At 46.1% G+C, this 19,189-nt stretch overlaps 1 protein-coding gene across 1 annotated transcript in view; it reads right to left on the bottom strand.

The window, feature by feature from the left end:
- The window catches only part of PCCA (propionyl-CoA carboxylase subunit alpha), a 476,636-nt gene that overhangs the window by 435,672 nt on the left and 21,775 nt on the right, over nt 1–19,189 (bottom strand). The window contains exon 2 of the mRNA XM_044286403.1: nt 18,633–18,710. Coding sequence (XP_044142338.1) covers nt 18,633–18,710 — 78 coding nt within the window. The remainder of the gene's footprint in view (nt 1–18,632; nt 18,711–19,189) is intronic.

Genomic DNA, 19,189 nt, shown 5'->3' with positions numbered 1-19,189 from the left:
AAACAAAGAGGTTTATATGATTTTACTTGAAAAATTATGTTCAAAGGCCATATTAAAACAAAGTGTGGATGGCACTGTTATGGGGGATCTGTGGGTGGCGCTGTTATGGAGAGGGGGATCTGTGGGTGGCGCTGTTATGGAGAGGGGGATCTGTGGGTGGCGCTGTTATGGAGAGGGGGATCTGTGGGTGGCGCTGTTATGGAGAGGGGGATCTGTGGGTGGCGCTGTTATGGAGAGGGGGATCTGTGGGTGGCGCTGTTATGGAGAGGGGGATCTGTGGCTGGCACTGTTATGGAGAGGGGGATCTGTGGGTGGCGCTGTTATGGAGAGGGGGATCTGTGGGTGGCGCTGTTATGGAGAGGGGGATCTGTGGGTGGCGCTGTTATGGAGAGGGGGATCTGTGGGTGGCGCTGTTATGGAGAGGGGGATCTGTGGGTTGCGCTGTTATGGAGAGGGGGATCTGTGGGTTGCGCTGTTATGGAGAGGGGGATCTGTGGGTGGCGCTGTTATGGAGAGGGGGATCTGTGGGTGGCACTGTTATGGAGAGGGGGATCTGTGGGTGGCACTGTTATGGGGAAGGGGATCTGTGCACTGTTATGGGGAAGGGGATCTGTGCACTGTTATGGGGAAGGGGATCTGTGCACTGTTATGGGGAAGGGGATCTGTGCACTGTTCTGGGGAAGGGGATCTGTGCACTGTTATGGGGAAGGGGATCTGTGCACTGTTATGGGGAAGGGGATCTGTGCACTGTTATGGGGAAGGGGATATGTACACTGTTATGGGCATAACAGTGCACTGATTTCTCCCCCCCCCCCCCCATTACAGTGCACAGATCCCTTTCTCCATAACGGTGCACAGATCCCCCTCCCCATAACAGTGCACAGATCCCCCTCCCCATAGCAGTGCCATACACAGATCCCCCTCCCCATAACAGCCCCGGCTCCGCTGCTCACAGCAGACTAATCCGGCAGTAACTTTTACTCAGCGTCAGCGCATCTTTATTACCTTACAATGAAGCTCAGGTAACAGGCAGAGCGGGCGGCGGCGTAACGTCACTCACTCACGTGACGCACCTGCTCTGCCCACTTTAGGAATGAAGAAGGCGGAGCAGGCGCGTCACATGAGCAAGTGACGTTATGCCGTCGTCCGCTCTGCCTGTTACTGGAGCGTCATTGTAAGGTAAAATAAAGATCCAGTGATTTAAAGTAAACCGCCCGCCCGCATAGCAACGAATCGGACGATTATTCAATAACTAGATTCGTCGGCAACGAATCCAGTTATCGATTATTATTGATTACATTGATTAATCGTTGCAGCCCTACAATGGACCCTTAGGCTGCTGGTTTTCTCTGCAGAAAGGTGTGTGAGATTTCTGAAATCTTAAAGAGCCTTTGTCAGCCTGAATGTTATAAAACCAGACATACTGCCTGATAGGGTTGATCATGCTGATAAAAGAAATGTATCGTTTAGTCTGTATCTTAAACATCTTCGGAAATATCAGTTTTTTTTTTAAACACATAAAAATGAGCCAGTTAGAGCACCAGGGAGCGGGGCTGAATCCTTAGAGCACTCTCCTGTGCTCTTCACCCTCCCCTTGATTAACAGGACTAGACATCAGCATGCCGAGGGCAGAGCTGTGTACTAGCATGTATGTATCATATACAATATTTACTAAACTTAGCCTTAGCTGATAGATATTACTGCTTTATTCAGTGTCACAATATTTACTCCAGTTTTGAATCTTGGGAAAGGCTTTGATTTTTTTTCCTTCAGATATTTTATTCCTTCCTCATTTAACCCATAATAAAAGGATATAGCCTGATCATATTGAGAATAGTGTTTGTATAATCATATTGTGCCTGTGAATAAACCAGTAATATGTATTGGGTTTCTAAGCATTAAAACTACTATTCTATCTCAATATAGTAAGACTATAGCATTTTATTATGGGTTAAAAAGAAGAAAAAAAAATCTATAAGTCTGTACTAGGACTTCAAGTTAGAATCTCTACATGCAATGGTGACTACTTACCATCAGGCTAAAGCACATAGAGAAGAATGGCTTTTCTATACTTAGAAAGCTAACACATATTACTGATTTCTTTATAATTATATATTGTGCTGTGAATAAAGCAGTAATATGTATATTAGCTTTCTAAGTATAGAAATACACTCTTCTCAACATGGTAAGGCTATATCAAATGTACATGCTACGACATAGCTCTGCCCTTAGCATGCTGATGTGTAGCCCTGTCACTAAATGGGAGGGGAAAGTGTGCAGATCACATGGGTGATTCAAAAGCAGTGCTCAAGGATTCAGCCCCAACCCTTGGTGATCCAACATATGCATTTGCACATGAATAAAAACACATATCTTTGTAGCTGTTTAACATACAGACAAAAGAAAGGTATAATTTTAATCGGCATGATCAATCCTACAAGGCAGTAAGCCTGGCTTAATAGCGTTAGTGTCGACAGAGGCTCTTTAACCACTTTATAATAAAATAGACCGCCACTCAAACATATGGGTTCACGTGAGAGACCAAGCAGGTATAGGTTAGAAAAATAGTGGTGCAGTTTATTATTCTATAAAACTCACTGGCATAAAACATACATTCACATAAAATGGAATACTGAATGCACAGTCTCCTATGTGGGATCGTAGATGAGCTGTCTCATGAATAGAATCCGCAATGACGCATATTGACCTGGATGTTGCAGCTGGTTAAATAATACCAAGTGGGAATGTAGATAAATGAATAACGTCCCGCTATATAGGTAAGTCTTATTATGCTGTTAAATCCTATTGTTAAAGTTTGTAGCAATCAATCAATCACATTATATGACTCTTTGAGTACTCACTGTTTGGTAGTGCGCATACTTGTGGCGTCCCACGTGTCAAGGCGCTTACCTCGATGTAGATAGGATCAGGTACAAACGGCAGAATATAGTTGCTCACTGATAAGAGGGATCAGAGGGCCGATGAATTACTCTTATTCTCGCGAGAGGAGCCGTTACCTTTCTTTCGTATGGTATATAAATACAGACTCAAAATCGCAGTGAACTTTCGATCTTTTTATCGCGGAAGTAGGAATTTGTCTTACCTTCGTATATTGCTGTAGATAAATTGCCGTAGGTAAATTCGATCCCCAGCGAGTCTTCACTTGTTTTCTTGTGAAGGTTTTTTCGTAGATATCTTTCAACAGAATAGTGCCTGGCCATGCTAAAGTGTTGAACTCTTTATGAATAAACCATAGGTTCCAGAAGCGTTTCGAAATAGATCCCTATTTCTTCCTCAGTGGGTTTATTCATATAGGAGAGTCCGGGTCATTATATACCTACCTATCTATTGATTGCTAGGGTGGATCCAGTCAAATTCAGAAAAGATGAAAAACATGGGTGAGAGATGGACTGGAAGATCTTATACAGCCATTTTCTCTGTTGCGACATTACGGTAGTGATGCGTCTGTGATGCGTTTTTTCACAGGCATATGCGTTTTTTTTTATATTTAGTTGCTAAATATAATAGCAGTGACAGCCAATGTTTTCAAATCACTTTCCCACTTTTGAATTAAAAAAATTATCATTTCTATAAATTAATAAAATAAGTTGTTGGATGCACAATATCAAACAAGCTGTGAACTTTTACTAGATATATCAAATGAAGCATCGGATGAAGTAGAAGGTGAGATTACAGATTAAATATCAAATGGAATATCAGATAAAATGTAAGGGGGGTTTGCCATTAACCAAGGGGACATCCCAGTGCTGATAAACAGCCAGACATGGGATATCCCATCGGTAAGGGGCACTCCCCCCATTAATACTTTGTTTCACAGAAAACCTAAAATTTCTAATTCGGCATTAGCCCTGCAGGTGATCGACTACCAAAGTCAAAAATTCATCTAGACTAACCACCTTGACATTTTTGCAATGTGGTTGCCGCCCCTCCAGTGTCTATCCACCTTCTCCAGGGCCGCAAATGCCAAACCACTGTAATCCTGATTGTGCAAATCTGTGTTTGGATAACAGATGGTTGGTCATTCCTTGATGTGTTCGGCCAAGCGTACCCTAAGGAGTCGCTTTGTTCTGCCAATGTATTGTTTTTGGCACGGACATTGGATGATGTAGATGACACTGGAGGAGTTGCAGGTGAGGCAACTCACTTTGATGTCAAAGACAAATTGGTTTTGTGTAGACGCAAACCTCTCAATCTTCTTTGTGGGGATAGTATTCCTACAACCTACACACCTACCACATCCGTAAAAACCCTTCATTTGTACCCAATTTAATTTTTTTACTGTAGGTGCTAATTGTAGACCTAAATTGGGTGCTTTTGTAAATGTTATGAGGGGAGATGTGTTTAATAGAGGTCCCATAGTCTTGTCTTTCAAAACAAAGTGCCAATGTCGATTGATAATATGTCGTATCTGTTTTGACTGTGCACTGTACGGTAAGATCAGTCTTAATTCTACCTCTGTTGATTTCTTTTCACTGGATGTAAGCACTGGTGTGAAAAAAATGGATTTTTTGTACTCCCCGTAAAATCCTTTTTTCGTAGTAGGCATTGGGAGACACAGCACCATGGGTATATGCCCAGCTGCCACTAGGAGGCTGAAACTAGAAACAAAAAAAGTGTTGGCTCCTCCCAGGTGGGCTATACCCGTCTGCCAAAGCCGAGAGATATCAGTCGGTACAAAAGCAGTAGGACCACACCTGAACCAAAAAGAAAAGAAAAACTGAAAGCCAACAAGTCTTCAACTGGGGAGACCCGACGACCACGCAGGTAACGACGGGACCACAAACAAGAAACTCAAAAGGGTGGGATCTGTGTCCCCCAATGCCTACTACGAGAAAAGGATTTTACGGAGAGTACAAAAAAATCAATTTTTCTCGTGCATGGCATTGGGGGACACAGCACCATGGGACGTCCAAAAGAAGTCCCCGAGGGAGGGAAGAAAAAACGCCATGCCTCCAATCTAAAGCACAGCTGCTTGCAGAACCTTGCGCCTCAGGCTGGCGTCAGCAGAAGCCAGGGAATGAATATGGTGAAACTTCAAGAAAGTGTGAACCGACGCCCAGGTGGCGGCCTTGCAGACCTTGGAAGCCGATGCCTGATGACGCACCGCCCAGGAAGCCCCAACGGCCCTAGTCGAATGAGCAGTTAACCTGGAAGGGGGAGCAGGGCCCTTAGCGACATAGGCCTCCTTGACGGCCAACCGAACCCAGCAAGAGATGGTGGCCTTGGAGCCAGGCAAACCCCTATGAGGGCCCGACGGGACCACAAAAAGGGAGCCCGAGCGACGGAAGGGTTCCGTGAGGCGAAGATACAGAAGAGCCCGAACAACATCCAGGCAATGGAGGGACTTCTCCCTAGGGTGAGAAGGATTAGGGCAGAAAGAGGGAAGGACGATTTCCTCATTAATATGAAATGAGGAGACCACCTTTGGCAGAAAGGAGGGAACTGGGCGCAAAACTACCTTATCCTGATGGAACACCAAGAAGGGCGAACGGCAACAAATCGCCGCCAGTTCGGATACCGGGCGGATAGAGGTGACGGCCACCAGAAAGGCCACCTTGAACGAAACAAACGACAGAGGGATCTCTGCCAAGGGCTCGAAGGGCGAAGACTGAAGGGCGTCGAGGACGAGATTCAGATCCCACGGCTCCACCGGGAAACTAAAGGGAGGAACCCGGCAGGCAATGCCCTGTAGAAAAGTCCTCACCTGAGCGCATGAAGCCACAGGACGCTGGAAGAGGACCGATAGGGCCGGAATCTGCCCCCTGAGAGAAGCCAGGCGAAGACCCTTCTCAAAACTGGCCTGAAGAAAGGCCAGAATGTTAGGGACGGAAAAACGGAGAGGGCGAAAACTCCCGGACTCGCACCAGGCAATATACGCTCTCCAGGTCCGGTAGTAAATGCGGGCCAACTGGGGCTTGCGAGCATGAAGCATCGTCTTGATGACCGAATCCGAGAGTCCACAGGCCTTCAGGACCGCGGTCTCAACAGCCACGCCGTCAAACGAAGCTGAGGTAAATTCGGGTGGAACAGAGGGCCTGAGAAAGGAGAAGGAAGTCGCCACGGAACGTCGGCGAGCAGAAACACCAGATCTGCGTACCACGCCCTGCGGAGCCAATCCGGAGCCACCAGGATCGCCGGAACACGGGCTGCCTTGAGACACTTGAGGACTCGGGGCAGGAGAGGAATGGGGGGGGGGGGGGAGGTACAGAAGGTCAAACTGAGACCAAACCAGAACTAGGGCGTCGACCGCGAAAGCCTGAGGGTCCCTGGATCGCACGACATAGCACGGGAGCCTGTGGTTGAGGCGCGACGCAAAGAGATCCACGTCCGAGGTTCCCCAATGGTGACAAAGTTGGAGGAACACATCTGGGTGGAAAGACCATTCGCCCGGATCGACGAGCTGACGACTGAGTAAGTCCACCGCCCAATTGTCGACCCCGGGAATGTGCACGGCGGAGAGGACGGGAACATGCCTCTCCGCCCACCTCAGGATATGGGAGGCTTCCTTTAGGGCCATCGCACTCCTGGTGCCCCCCTGGTGGTTCAGATAGGCCACGGCAGTGGAGTTGTCCATCTGAACCAGGATCGGGAGACCGCGGAGGCTCGGGGTCCAGTGAGACAGTGCCAGGAAAATTGCCCTGAGCTCAAGAACATTGATCTGCAGGGAAGACTCCTGAGCAGACCAAAGACCCTGGACCGTGAGGGACTCGAAGACCTCCCCCCAACCCGAGAGGCTGGCGTCCGTCGTGACCACCCGCCAACTGGGGGGGAAGAAAGGACCTGCCCAAGGACACCGTCCGAAGACTCAGCCACCAGGAGAGATCCTGACGAAGCTGGAGAGGGAGCAGAGTCCGGCGTTCGAGGCCTACCGGGGACTTGTCCCACCTGGATAGGATGAATAGCTGCAGGTCCCGGGAGTGGAATTGGGAGTAGGGAATGGCTTCGGACGAGGCCACCATCCTCCCCAGGACGCGCATACACGTCCTGATGGTCAGAGGGGACAGGCTGCGGAGACGGGACACCCCCGCCTGAAGATAAGCAATTTTTTTTGGAGGAAGGAACACCCGCCGAGGGGAGTGTCAAAAATCATGCCCAGAAAGAGCATCCTCCGGCAAGGGACGAGAGAGGACTTGGAGTGGTTGATGAGCCACCCGAATTGGGAAAGAGCCAAAAGGGTGATGTGTAGGCTGGACTGGTTGTCTTCCAATGACGGGGCCCGAATCAGAAGGTTGTCCAGATAAGGCACCAAGGCGACCCCCCTGGCTCGGAGAAGAGCCACGAGAGGCGCTAGCACCTTGGTGAAATGAAAACCCTCGGAGCAGAGGCCAGGCCGAAGGGGAGGGCGACAAACTGAAAATGAAGAGAACCCACCACGAAGCGAAGGAACTTTTAATGGAAGAGGGCAATGGGGACGTGCAGGTAAGCGTCCGCCTCGAGAGAGGCGATCACCGACTGGAGGGACTCCATACGAAAATGACGGACCCAGACAAAGTGATTGAGCGCCTTCAGGTCCAGAATTGGACGGAGGGAGCCGTCCTTCTTGGGAACCGTAAACAGATTAGAGTAGAAACCCCAAAAGCGTTCTGACTCTGGAACCGGAACGATGACCCCTAGAGAGCGAAGGGAATGAATGGCCTGAAAAAAACTCTTCTGCCCTGGCGGGCGACGTCAGGAAGAACCGTCCCGAAGTAAGATCGGAAAATTCGATCTTGTACCCGGAGGAAACCACCTCCAGAACCCAAGCGTCTTCCACGCTTGCTTGCCAGACGCTCTGAAAGGCGAGCAGGCGCCCTCCCACCTTGACCGAGGCTGAGTCATGCGGAAGGAGGCTTAGCGGACTGGGGGCGAGCAGGTTTGGGCTTGGCATGCCAAGAGGGCTTGGCATGCCAAGAGGGCTTGGCCTTGAAGGAAGGCCTGGTGGACTTCTTGTCTGAACGGGCGGAAGGGGCCCGAAAGGGATGAAAGGACTGAGCCCGAGAGGACGACCCAGGGAAGCGACGGCGGCGAGGCTGGTTCTGGGGGAGAAGAGAACTCTTACCACCAGTAGCCTCAGAGATGAGCTCCTCCATACGCTTCCCACCGAGAAAAGGAAGGGAAATGAGAGCCTTCTTGGAGGCGGAATCCGCCGCCCAAGAACGAAGCCAGATGGTACGACGGATGGCCAGAGTTAGCGGCCGCACGCCCGGAGCGGCGGGCTGATTCCATAGAGGCATCGCAAATAAACTTGGACGCCTGGTAGATTTGAGAGGCAAGCACTGCCAGCTCCCCCTGGATGGAGTCTGGAGGTAAGGCCCGGACAAGCTGTTTTGCCCAGATAGCGCACGCCTTAGCCACCCAAGAGGCGGCAAACGCAGGATGGATGGCAGCACCCGCTGCAATGAAAACAGACTTGGCCAAAGAGTCGACCCGTTTGTCAGCGGGATCTGACAAGGAAGCCGCGTCAGCCAGGGAAAGGGTAGTAGCTTTCGCCAGGCGAGCAACCTGAGGGTCTACCTGAGGAGGAACCATCCAAAGATTGACGGATTCCTCAGAAAAAGGATAAGGGACATCAGAGGTCTTGGCAAGGTGAAGGCGCCGATCGGGGTGACGCCACTCCTTAGCCAGAAGTGCGTCAATATCCTCGTGATTCGGGAAAACCACAGCGGACCGTCTAGAATGGTGGAAGGACACCGACTCCTGGGAGGAGGAAGAAGGAACGTACTGCACATGGAGTACGTCCCGGACAGCCTTGATGAGATCCTGTATGGCCACAGACATCGCCGAGCACCTCTCTGATTCAGAATCAGAAGCGGAGGAGTTCCCAGGAGCGGCGGAAGACTAAATCTCGCCCGTCTCAGACCTATCCGGGGAATGATCCGGGGTAGCTGAGGAAGAGTGGGACCCGGCCGAGACAGTACGAGCTCGCTTGCGGGACCGCGTGCCAGAGCTAGAACAGCGTGCCAGCGGGGACGTCCCTGCCAGAGGCGGCTGCAATTTGAGCAGGGAGACTGTCCAAGGACTGCACCAGGGATTGGGAGAGGCTGGCAAGGTTGCCTATGGCTTGGGACAGGGTAGCAGCCTATTCCGGGAGAACCAAGGAACCAAAGAGGGAGTCGCAGGGGCGGACTGGGCGGGCCTGGGGGTGAGGCACTGCACGCAGAGAGAGGTAGAATGGTCGCATGGGAACTTCCTATTGCACACGGAACATGCATATGAGTGGAAATGGCGGCAGGGGGAGTGGGGTCCCGACCAGAAGAAGACATGAGGGCGGATGGAGGAGCCTGCAAAGGAAAAAAAGTCAGCCACAGGCTGCCTACCAGACCCAAGGTGCTGTGTCCGGACGGAGACAATCCCAGAGATGCTGCCGAGGAACTGAGAGGATCCGGCCTGCAGAAAGGAAGCCGAAAGAGGAACGCCCCCACAGCAGCCCGCGCTGATCCAGGGTTGGTCGGAACAAGTGCCTCCCACGGGCACCACCCAGAGAGGGGAGGAGAAAGAAGAAAAAAAAACACAGCGCCGATGCACCGGGGGACTCGAAATAGGGCAGGTAGGAGCAGACAATACCTCCCCCCCAGTGCGGGAGCGCACCGATCGCCGCTATAATGGCTGTCTTAAAGGGGCCAGGCCCAGAAAGAAACGAGTGCCCCCATCGGAAAAACCAACCCCACAAGAACCCATGGAGATGAGTAGGTGCTGCAGGTAGTGCCCCCTCGCCCAAAAGCGGCCCTCTTAAAGGGCCAGGCCCAGGAAAAAACTGGTGCCTCCTGGCAAGTGCCAACAGCTACCAAAGAAAAAAGGGAAGGAGAGAAAAAAAAAAACACCCCAGGAGGGAAGGGTGGCTTGGGGGTGCGACCAGGGGGGTGGCATGGACTACAGGGTCCCCGAAATGGATCCGGATCCGTACTCGCCTTCCGATGTCTTCAGGCGTGGCAATGACCACCCCCTCGGCGGACTCAACACGGGATCCGTGGGTCCACCGGAATTCCACTGCGGAAGCAGATCAAACGGGGACTGGGTGGCTGCCAGGTACCTAGGTAACTAAAGTGGAACACGATGGAGCCACCCCTGCAGCAGGCCGAAGCCTGCAGAGAAAAAAAGAGAAAAAATAAAATAAAAAAGATGAAAACTAAAAATAGCAGGATGACCTGCGAAAAAAAAGACAGCAGGTCATGTCTGCCTCCTACGGACACTAGAACTAGACTGATATCTCTCGGCTTTGGCAGAGGGGTATAGCCCACCTGGAAGGAGCCAACACTTTTTTTGTTTCTAGTGTCAGCCTCCTAGTGGCAGCTGGGCATGTACCCATGGTGCAGTGTCTCCCAATGCCATGCACGAGAAAAGATTGCCTTTCCATGTTTTTCACTCTCTCCAATGCACTGTATAAAATATTATCAGGATAGTTTCTACATTTGAATTGGTCTTTCATCTTTATGGCTTCCTCCTCAAAGACGGTGTTGTCGGTACAGTTCCGTTTAATCAGGCGGAACTGTCCAACCGGGATGTTTAACAACCACCTTGGAAGATGACAGCTCGTAAAAAGTATGAAACTATTCTTTGCAGTTGATTCCTGGTAAGTGTTGCATACAAATTTCCCCCCCCCCCCCCCCCATTTTAATTTGTATATCCAGGAATTCAGTATACTCTTTGTTGATATTTGACGTAAAAATTAAACCATCTAGGTCATCATTGATGTCTAAAAAAAGTTTTCAGTTGGGACTCTCCATTGTTCCAAATGAACAGGACGTCATCTATGTAACGTCTCCATAGGACCAGGTCCATCCCCAGTTTGGGAGTGATGTTGGAATGTTCCTATTGTGCCAAATAAAAATTTGCATAACTGGGGGCGAACCTGTCCCCATGGCGGTCACATGCTGCTGTAAATAATAATCACCCTCAAAATAAAAATAGTTGTGATGTAGGATGTACTTGGCTCCTTCTACCAAAAAATTAATTTGTGTACCACAAAGTTTGCTATTCATCTCAAGTTGCGTTTTCATTGCAGAAGTGCCACGACATATTATCAATCGACATTGGCACTGTTTTGAAAGACAAGACTATGGGACCTCTATTAAACACATCTCCCCTCATAACCCTTACAAAAGCACCCAATTTAGGTCTACAATTAGCACCTACAGTAAAAAATTATTAGAAATAAACTGTTTCATTGCAAAATTGGGTACAAATGAAGAGTTTTTACAGATGTGGTAGGTGTGTAGGAATACTACCCCCACAAAGAAGATTGAGAGGTTTGCGTCTACATAGAACCAATTTGTCTTTGACATCAAAGAATGCCTCACCTGCAACTCCTCCAGTGTCATCTACATCATCCAGTGTCTGTGCCAAAAACAATATACTGGCAGAACAAAGCGACTCCTTAGGGTACGCTTGGCCGAACACATCAACAATATAAAAACAAGAAATGACCAACCATCTGTTATCCAAACACTTCAAAGATTTCTACAATCAGGATTACAGTGGTTTGGCATTTGCAGCCCTGGAGAAGGTGGATAGACACTGGAGGGGCGGCAACCACATTGCAAAAATGTCGAGGGAGTCTAGACAAATTTTTTACTTTGGTAGTCGATCACCTGCAGGGCTAATAGCCGAATTAGAAATTTTTTGTCTTCTGTGAAACAAAGTATTAATGGGGGGAGTGCCCCTTACCGATGGGATATCCCATGTCTGGCTGTTCCCTTGGTGATGGGCAAACCCCCCTTACATTTCATCTGATATTCCATTTGATATTTAATAAGAAATTTCATCTGTAATCTCACCTTCTACTTCATCCGATGCTTCATTTGATATATCCAGCAAATGTTCACAGCTCATTTGATATTGTGCATCCAACAACTTATTTTCTTAATATATTGTATTCATATTTGATTCTCATTATATTATATTGAATATTTATGATTATTTTTTAATTCAAAAGTGGGAAAGGGATTTGAAAACATTGGCTGTCACTGCTATTATATTTAGCAACTAAATATAAAAAAAACGCATATGCATGTGAAAAAACGCATCAAAGACGCATCACTACCGTAATGTCGCAACAGAGAAAAGGGCTGTATAAAATCTTCCAGTCCATCTCTCACCCATGTTTTTCATCTTTTCCAAATTTGACGAGATCCACCCTAGCAATCAACAGATAGGTATATAATGACCTGGACTCTCCTATACGAATAAACCAATTGAGGAAGAAATAGGGATCCATTTCGAAACGCGTCTGGGAACTATGGTTTAATCATAAAGAGTTCAACACTTTAGCATGGCCATGCACTGTTGAAAGATATCTACGAAAAAAACCTTCACGAGAAAACGAGTGAAAACTCACTGGGGATCGAATTTACCTACAGCAATTTATCTACAGCAATATATGAAAGTAAGGCAAATTCCTACTTCTGCGATTAAAAGATCGAAAATTCACTGCGATTTTCAGCCTGTGATTTTGAGTCTGTATTATATACATACGAAAGAAAGAGAACGTCTCATCTCGCGAGAATAAGAGCAATTCATCGGAGCTCCGATCCATGTTATCAGTGAGCAACTATATTCTGCCGTTTGTACCTGATCCTATCTACATCAAGGTAAGCACCTTGACATGCGTGACGCCACAAGTATGCGCACTACCAAACAGTGAGTACTCAAAGAGTCATATAATGTGATTGATTGCTACGAACTTTACCAATAGGACTTACCAGCATAATAAGACTTACCTGTATAGCGGGACGTTATTCATTTATCTACATTCCCACTTGGTATTATTTAACCAGCTGCAACATACAGGTCAATATGCGTCATTGCGGATTCTATTCATGAGACAGCTCATCTATGATCCCACATAGGAGACTGTGCATTCAGTATTCCATTTTATGTGAATGTATGTTTTATGCCAATGAGTTTTATAGAATAAACTGCACCACTATTTTTTTAAACCTATACCTGCTTGGTCTCTCACGTGAACCCATATGTTTAAGTGCCGGTCTATTTTATTATATAGTATTCATTTATTTTGAAAGGGCGATTCATTTTAGACAGTGGCACCTATCAGTGAACATAGAGGGTGAGCCGTCTTACTACCAAACCTCTTTAACCACTTTGCCTATACTGCAAATGCTGTTTATTTTCCAAACAAAATTCCCCTGCAGTAAATCCACAACACTTATGTAATAAGGTCATGCACAATTTTTGAATATTCAATGGCTTATCAGAGAACAAAACAACAAACAATCATGAGAGCAATTTCAGGTAAAAGAGAAACATGAAAATAAAACCCAGCCATGAGGCAGTGCTCCAGACAAAAAAAAAAAATACCTAGAAGCCATTGGCTCCTGAACTGAAAAATTTAGGAGCCAAATCAAATTTTTAGTCGCCAAATCGAAACAGAATCAAAATTTAGGTATAGTGACAACGCTACGCCGATCAGATCGGGAAAGGGGAGGATTTAAACTTAATATTTTAGGGTACTTTCACACTAGCGTTTTTCTTTTCCGGCATAGAGTTCCGCCCTAGGGGCTCTATACCAGAAAAGAAGTGATCAGGCATATCCCCATGCATTCTGCAATCAGTCATTTTGACTGATCAGGCAAAAGATAAAACCGCAGCATGCTACGGTTTTATCTCCGGCGAAAAAAAACTGAAAAAGATTTGCCTGAGTGCCGGATCCAGCATTTTTCCCCATAGGAATGTATTAGTGCCAGATCTGGCATTCAAAATACCGGAATGCACCTGCACTAAATCCGGACCCATTCACTTTTATGGAGCTGTGCACATGAGCAGTGATTTTCACACATCACTTGTGTGTTGCGTGAAAATTGCAGCATGCTCTATGTTGTGCGTTTTTCACGCAACGCAGGCCCCATAGAAGTTAATGGGGCTGCGTGAAAATCGCAAGCATCCGCAAGCAAGTGCGGATGCGGTGCGATTTTCACACATGGTTGCTAGGATGAAAGTCTATTGACTGTATTATTTTCCCTTATAACATGGTTATAAGGGAAAATAATAGCATTCTTTAATACAGAATGCATAGTAGAAGGTCAATCTAATAAACGTTGGTGGCGCAGTGCGCCCCCCCAATATAATAAACATTGGTGGCGCAGTGCACCCCCCAGTATAAGAAACAGGTGGCTCACCAATGTTTATTATATTGAGGGGGGCACACTATGCCACCAATGTTTCTTATACAAATACAGGAGGCGGGTGCCGGAATCAAATAGCCGGCACCCGACCTTTGTGACAGGGAGTTGCGATCAGAGGCAGTAAACCCCTCAGGTACCGCACCTACATAGCATTGGGCTTGATCGGGGCCACCCTTAAGTTGAGTTTGTCAGTCTGTATAGAAGCATCGTTCTCTCTTGCATTATGTAAGTGGGGCAAGATTTAATACATCACCTTTGGAAGAAAGGGCTGGAGAAGGCAAACTAAAAAGGAAAAAACAGAAGAGGAAGAGAATTGTGGGGGAACCCAGAGCCTATCTTTGAGCAAGACAGCATACTAGTGGAGGTCTAGAACTGCTAAAGAGAATATAGAATGGTACCTCCAGAAAACAAACACAATACACCGAGACATGGGAGGAATGGAGGGATCAACCAATTGTGGTACAGTAAGTGGAGGATGACTGGAAAGTAGCCAATGGTAGAATGTTGTCATGTAGTAAGTGGAGCCTCTGGGATCTGAGCAATAAGTTTCATCCTTTGTGTCATATCAATATCTCAAAACTAGTCTGTATGGTCTATAGTTTCCATTTGCATGGAATAACTGAATTACCTGCCTGTACAATGTAACGGGTGAAAACTTTACACGCAGTACAACATTTTCAACAGTTTTAAAGTGGTCAATCCCTTTCAGTTTACCTATGAGTTCCACCCTCCCTCATCCCCATACCAGATTTATAAAATGTCCTTGTTTCAAGTGGAACACAAAAGCTGGTAAGTTATTTGTTTTGGAGAGTGGTTTTACTTTTTAAAAGTTTTCTAAACTTGACTACACTAATAAAGACCTCAGCATGAAGACACATTTCCATATGTGACTAGTAATTTTATTTTTGGATCACTAACAATATGAGAGTACACACTAGATTATAGAACTAGCCAATGCAACCCATATGGACCTTCAAAGACTATTACCTTCTACAAAGGTCTAAGTTCACATGGGTGTTTTAGGAAACTACTTGGCTCATGTAAAGCACCCAAGCAATGTTTTCCCCTTTGAAAGATATCTTTCAACCAGACTTCCTGAGACTGTTAAAAGAACTTACATAGCTTGTTATTGTATGTTATACCTCTGATACTATACAAACACACATCTGAGTCTCTGAACATGAAACAGGTTGACACAACTAGAAAGGAAATATTTGTTCCTGCAAATAAATTTCATTTTTGATCTAGATAACATGATGCGGTGTACCATATTTAGCAATGGAATTACACATGCAGTATTTAGACTATCACTTACAATAAAGCTCATGCGTACTACTCAGTGAAAGAAGAATACAAAAAAGTAGTACTTTACAGGATATTTAGTCTTGAACAAGGTACGGCTATAATCACATCCGACAGAAAAAAACAAAACTCTGCTTTTCCTAGCAAAACAACAAATACCTCAGTGGAACGCAACAGACCCCATTAAAAGTCAATACCATATGGCAACTTTGTTGAATATGTCAATCGACAAATCCCAGTGGCCATGCGTGCGCAGTTCACTGAAGGCCCAAACATGCACACTGCGATGGGGATATACCGTACTTACATCTCTCTCGCTCGGCTTGGCTCCAGTCTTCCTGCTTGCTTCCGGTCCGCCCCCTCGTTGCTGGTTTGCGCCCTTCGGCCTTACAGGGCGGGACCAGCAAGAAGCTGGGGAGGGGTAATATGAAAAGAAGGCAGAGCTGCCTGGGCACCTACAACAAGAACCCCGCCTCTGGGCACTTGCGAGCCCTCATTTGCATATAGATAAAACTATGTTTTTTCAGCTGGTGAAAGTCAGAACACAACAAAGCTACCATTGGAATCTTGTGTAGTTGTGCTAGAGCGCCATGTAAGCAGTATATATTCTCAAATTTTGGTGACAGACTCCCTTTAAAGTGGTTGTACAGTGGTACAACACCGATGACCTACTCGTAAGATAGGTAACTAATATCAGATCGGCGGGAGTCCAACTCCAGATACCCCTGCCGAATAGCTGTTTGAAGAGGGTCGCGGCACTTATGCAAGCACCGCTTCCTTTTGAAAGTTTACCTGCATGTTGTCCCCTTTGTAGCAGCAGCAGCATAGTGCATAGTAATTACAACTGCTCCGTTGCATTCAAGTGAATGGGACGAGCACATGTAATTACACTGCACCGCCGCTACAAAGGCCACAGTGCTCGGATGAGCTCCACAACCCCTTCAAACAGCTCATCGGCAGAAGTATCTGGAGTTGGACCCCCGTCGATCTGATCCTGATGACCTATCCTGAGGATAAGTCACCAATATTATACCATTGTACAATCCCTTTAAGTTTCGCTATCCCTCCCTCCACCGTTAACTCAACTACACAAAGTGAGTGAAAGCTTCTATGTCTTTATATACAGGAAGGGCTGTCCATCACTCTGTGGGTGGCAAAAGCTAGGACTCACTTCTTTCAATGTATTCTATGTTTTCTGAAGGGTTGGTGCAATTCACCAAATACAGTGGGCTTATTTCAATTATAAAGCGTTTACGTATTCCGCAGCATCACATTGTTCCTACTATAGATTTGGAGCGTTGGATGAAACTGAAGAACGCAGAAAAAAAAAAAAAAACAAGGGGAGAACATAGAAATTCCATGTAGATGTCGTTTTGGTTTCATTCAAACCCAGGACTCCAATGCTGTAAAGCAACAGTGCTGACGTGCCACCATGCTCTTGCACCTTGAGTTTAGGGGTGTTTTAGGTTCCTTCACATACTGCATAAACCTCCATGGGACATAAACTTCTTGATCAAATTACCAACAGTGGTCCCAGAAATATCAAGCAGAATAGAGTACTCTATAATTACAAAACAATTGAAAGTATATAACCCTCTTCAGCAATGTATCTCAATTGCTGATCTGGCTTGCAGGGCAACATTCCCGACCACCTGCTATGCAGGGAATTAATCCCATTTATTTGAATGGCGCTATATAGTAGTATCCCAGCAAAGCTACCGTACCAAAGGGACATGTGTTCATTTCATTTTTAGGATCAGTGAGGGTCGTGGAGTTTGAACACTTACCGATGAAAATGTTATGGCATATCTTAGCAATAAGTTATAACATTTGTAGAATTTAGTTCAAGTCAATAATTCCTAAGCATTCATGATGAATGTTGTATTATTTAACCCCTTCCCTGCACCATGTACTAAATGCCATTGGCTGTGGCATTTAAGTGGTTTCATAGAGGGATCACTGATGGCTTACCATAGAAGCCAGGGGCTTTGCAGAAGCGCCCAATCCTATAGTATCGGTGAAACCATATTACCATACCTATAAAAACAAAAATCCCAAACACAAAAGGCGATCCCAAAAAATAATCAATAAATTATTTGCACCTCAATATGGTGCCATTACACAACACGACTTGCCCCACAAAAAAGACATACAGCTAGATTGACCAAAAAATAAAAACTTATGGTTTTCCAAATCTGTAATAGCTCTGAAGGTGCAAATTTGCAATACCCTGAACTGCCACCTCTAAGTGGAGGGTGTGTCATCTCCACTGCCCCTTTAAACAGCTGGTGGGGGATACAATGATATGGATGATCTGATAGGGATGGCCTGTCCTAAAAAAGGGAGATCAATATTGTGAACCAAGTAAACCCCTTTAAGTTTTCCTTAATAGCTAAAGGCGACTGTAATCATTAGATCAATGTCAAGCATTGGCTAACAGTCTAATGTATACAGGGGCAGGGAGCACGGGCTTGATAACTTATTTCCTTCTCCACAGCAAAATAAATTTGCGCTCTCAGCTGACAGCATATATTTGTGGGGAGGACAGATGAGAATACTGCCAGATGAACGAGCATTCTGCTGACAGCAATTCAATATCTAGTCATCTTCTACTCAGGGCATGATGCATCTGTAACTGAGAACTCACGGGATTGAGACACAAGTTTACTGGTAGAGAGAAGAAGACACAGCTCACAGCCTGGGAGAAAAAAAACCTCCCAGGCTGTGAGCTGTGCGGTGCGATTGGCCAGCGCTGCAGCCTAGGAGAAGGAGACGCCCACAGGACAAGGGAAGACACGCCTACTATAACTTAAGGAGCAAAGTTACCGGAGCCTATAACGGGAGAACGGAGTGGCGCCCGGGGATAATAGTAAGTGCAGTGAGATCCCCGGGCGCCGCTCTATATGGCAGCATACTCAGTTCACATAGTTTATACAAGTGAAAGGTCCTCTTTAAGTACAGATCAAAGTGATCATATTGGTAATCACATCATTACATTGACCTGCAGACATGGTTTACTCATAATCTTTATTATTCATTGTGGTTTTCCAATTTGTCCATAATGTTTGTAGTCTGGGATTTTTGGTTAAATCCAGAATAAAGAAAAAGCCAGGTTGGCAACATAAGATACTTTAAAAAAACTGTGGGAAAAAAAAAAACAAGAGTTAATATCAGGCGGAGAAAATTACTGACCTTTTCTTCAGCATTATATGCCGTTGAATATTGGCAACGTGAAGCAAAATAGCACCATCTTGCCCATGAAGCAGAATACTGTAAAGCAATAAAATTAAAATTAGCATAATAAAATAAATTCTGACCTTTATATACGCAGTGTCACAAGACTTAAAAATGAAAATAGAATGGTAATATTTTTAAAATCTGATAGCACAATAAAATGTGTTGTGGTTCATAGACTGTATACATAAACGGTTGCCCCCCTTCAGAGCCCAGCACCTGGACAGCTTGTACAGTGTGGCTTTACGTGGCACATGCACCTAAACGGAGCAGCATCATAGGCTGAATATGTCACATAACACTAGGTCCACTGAAAGAGAGTTCCCGTGGACCTTGAGTAATAGGTTATGCACTCATGCTTAATTGGTAGTTTAGCCTCAGATGAACAAGGGAAGTGTGATGTGTAGCAGCACTGTTTATCCACCCTTTATGACTTTATTAGAATAGTGCCTCACCCACACTGTGCGGTGTCTTTTTAGAATCTCCCTCCAGCATCTATGTGTTTTTTTTTATAT

The sequence above is a fragment of the Bufo gargarizans genome, chromosome 3, assembly GCF_014858855.1.
Source record: "Bufo gargarizans isolate SCDJY-AF-19 chromosome 3, ASM1485885v1, whole genome shotgun sequence".
NCBI lineage: Eukaryota > Metazoa > Chordata > Amphibia > Anura > Bufonidae > Bufo > Bufo gargarizans.
This window is presented reverse-complemented; position numbering and strand designations above follow the sequence as displayed.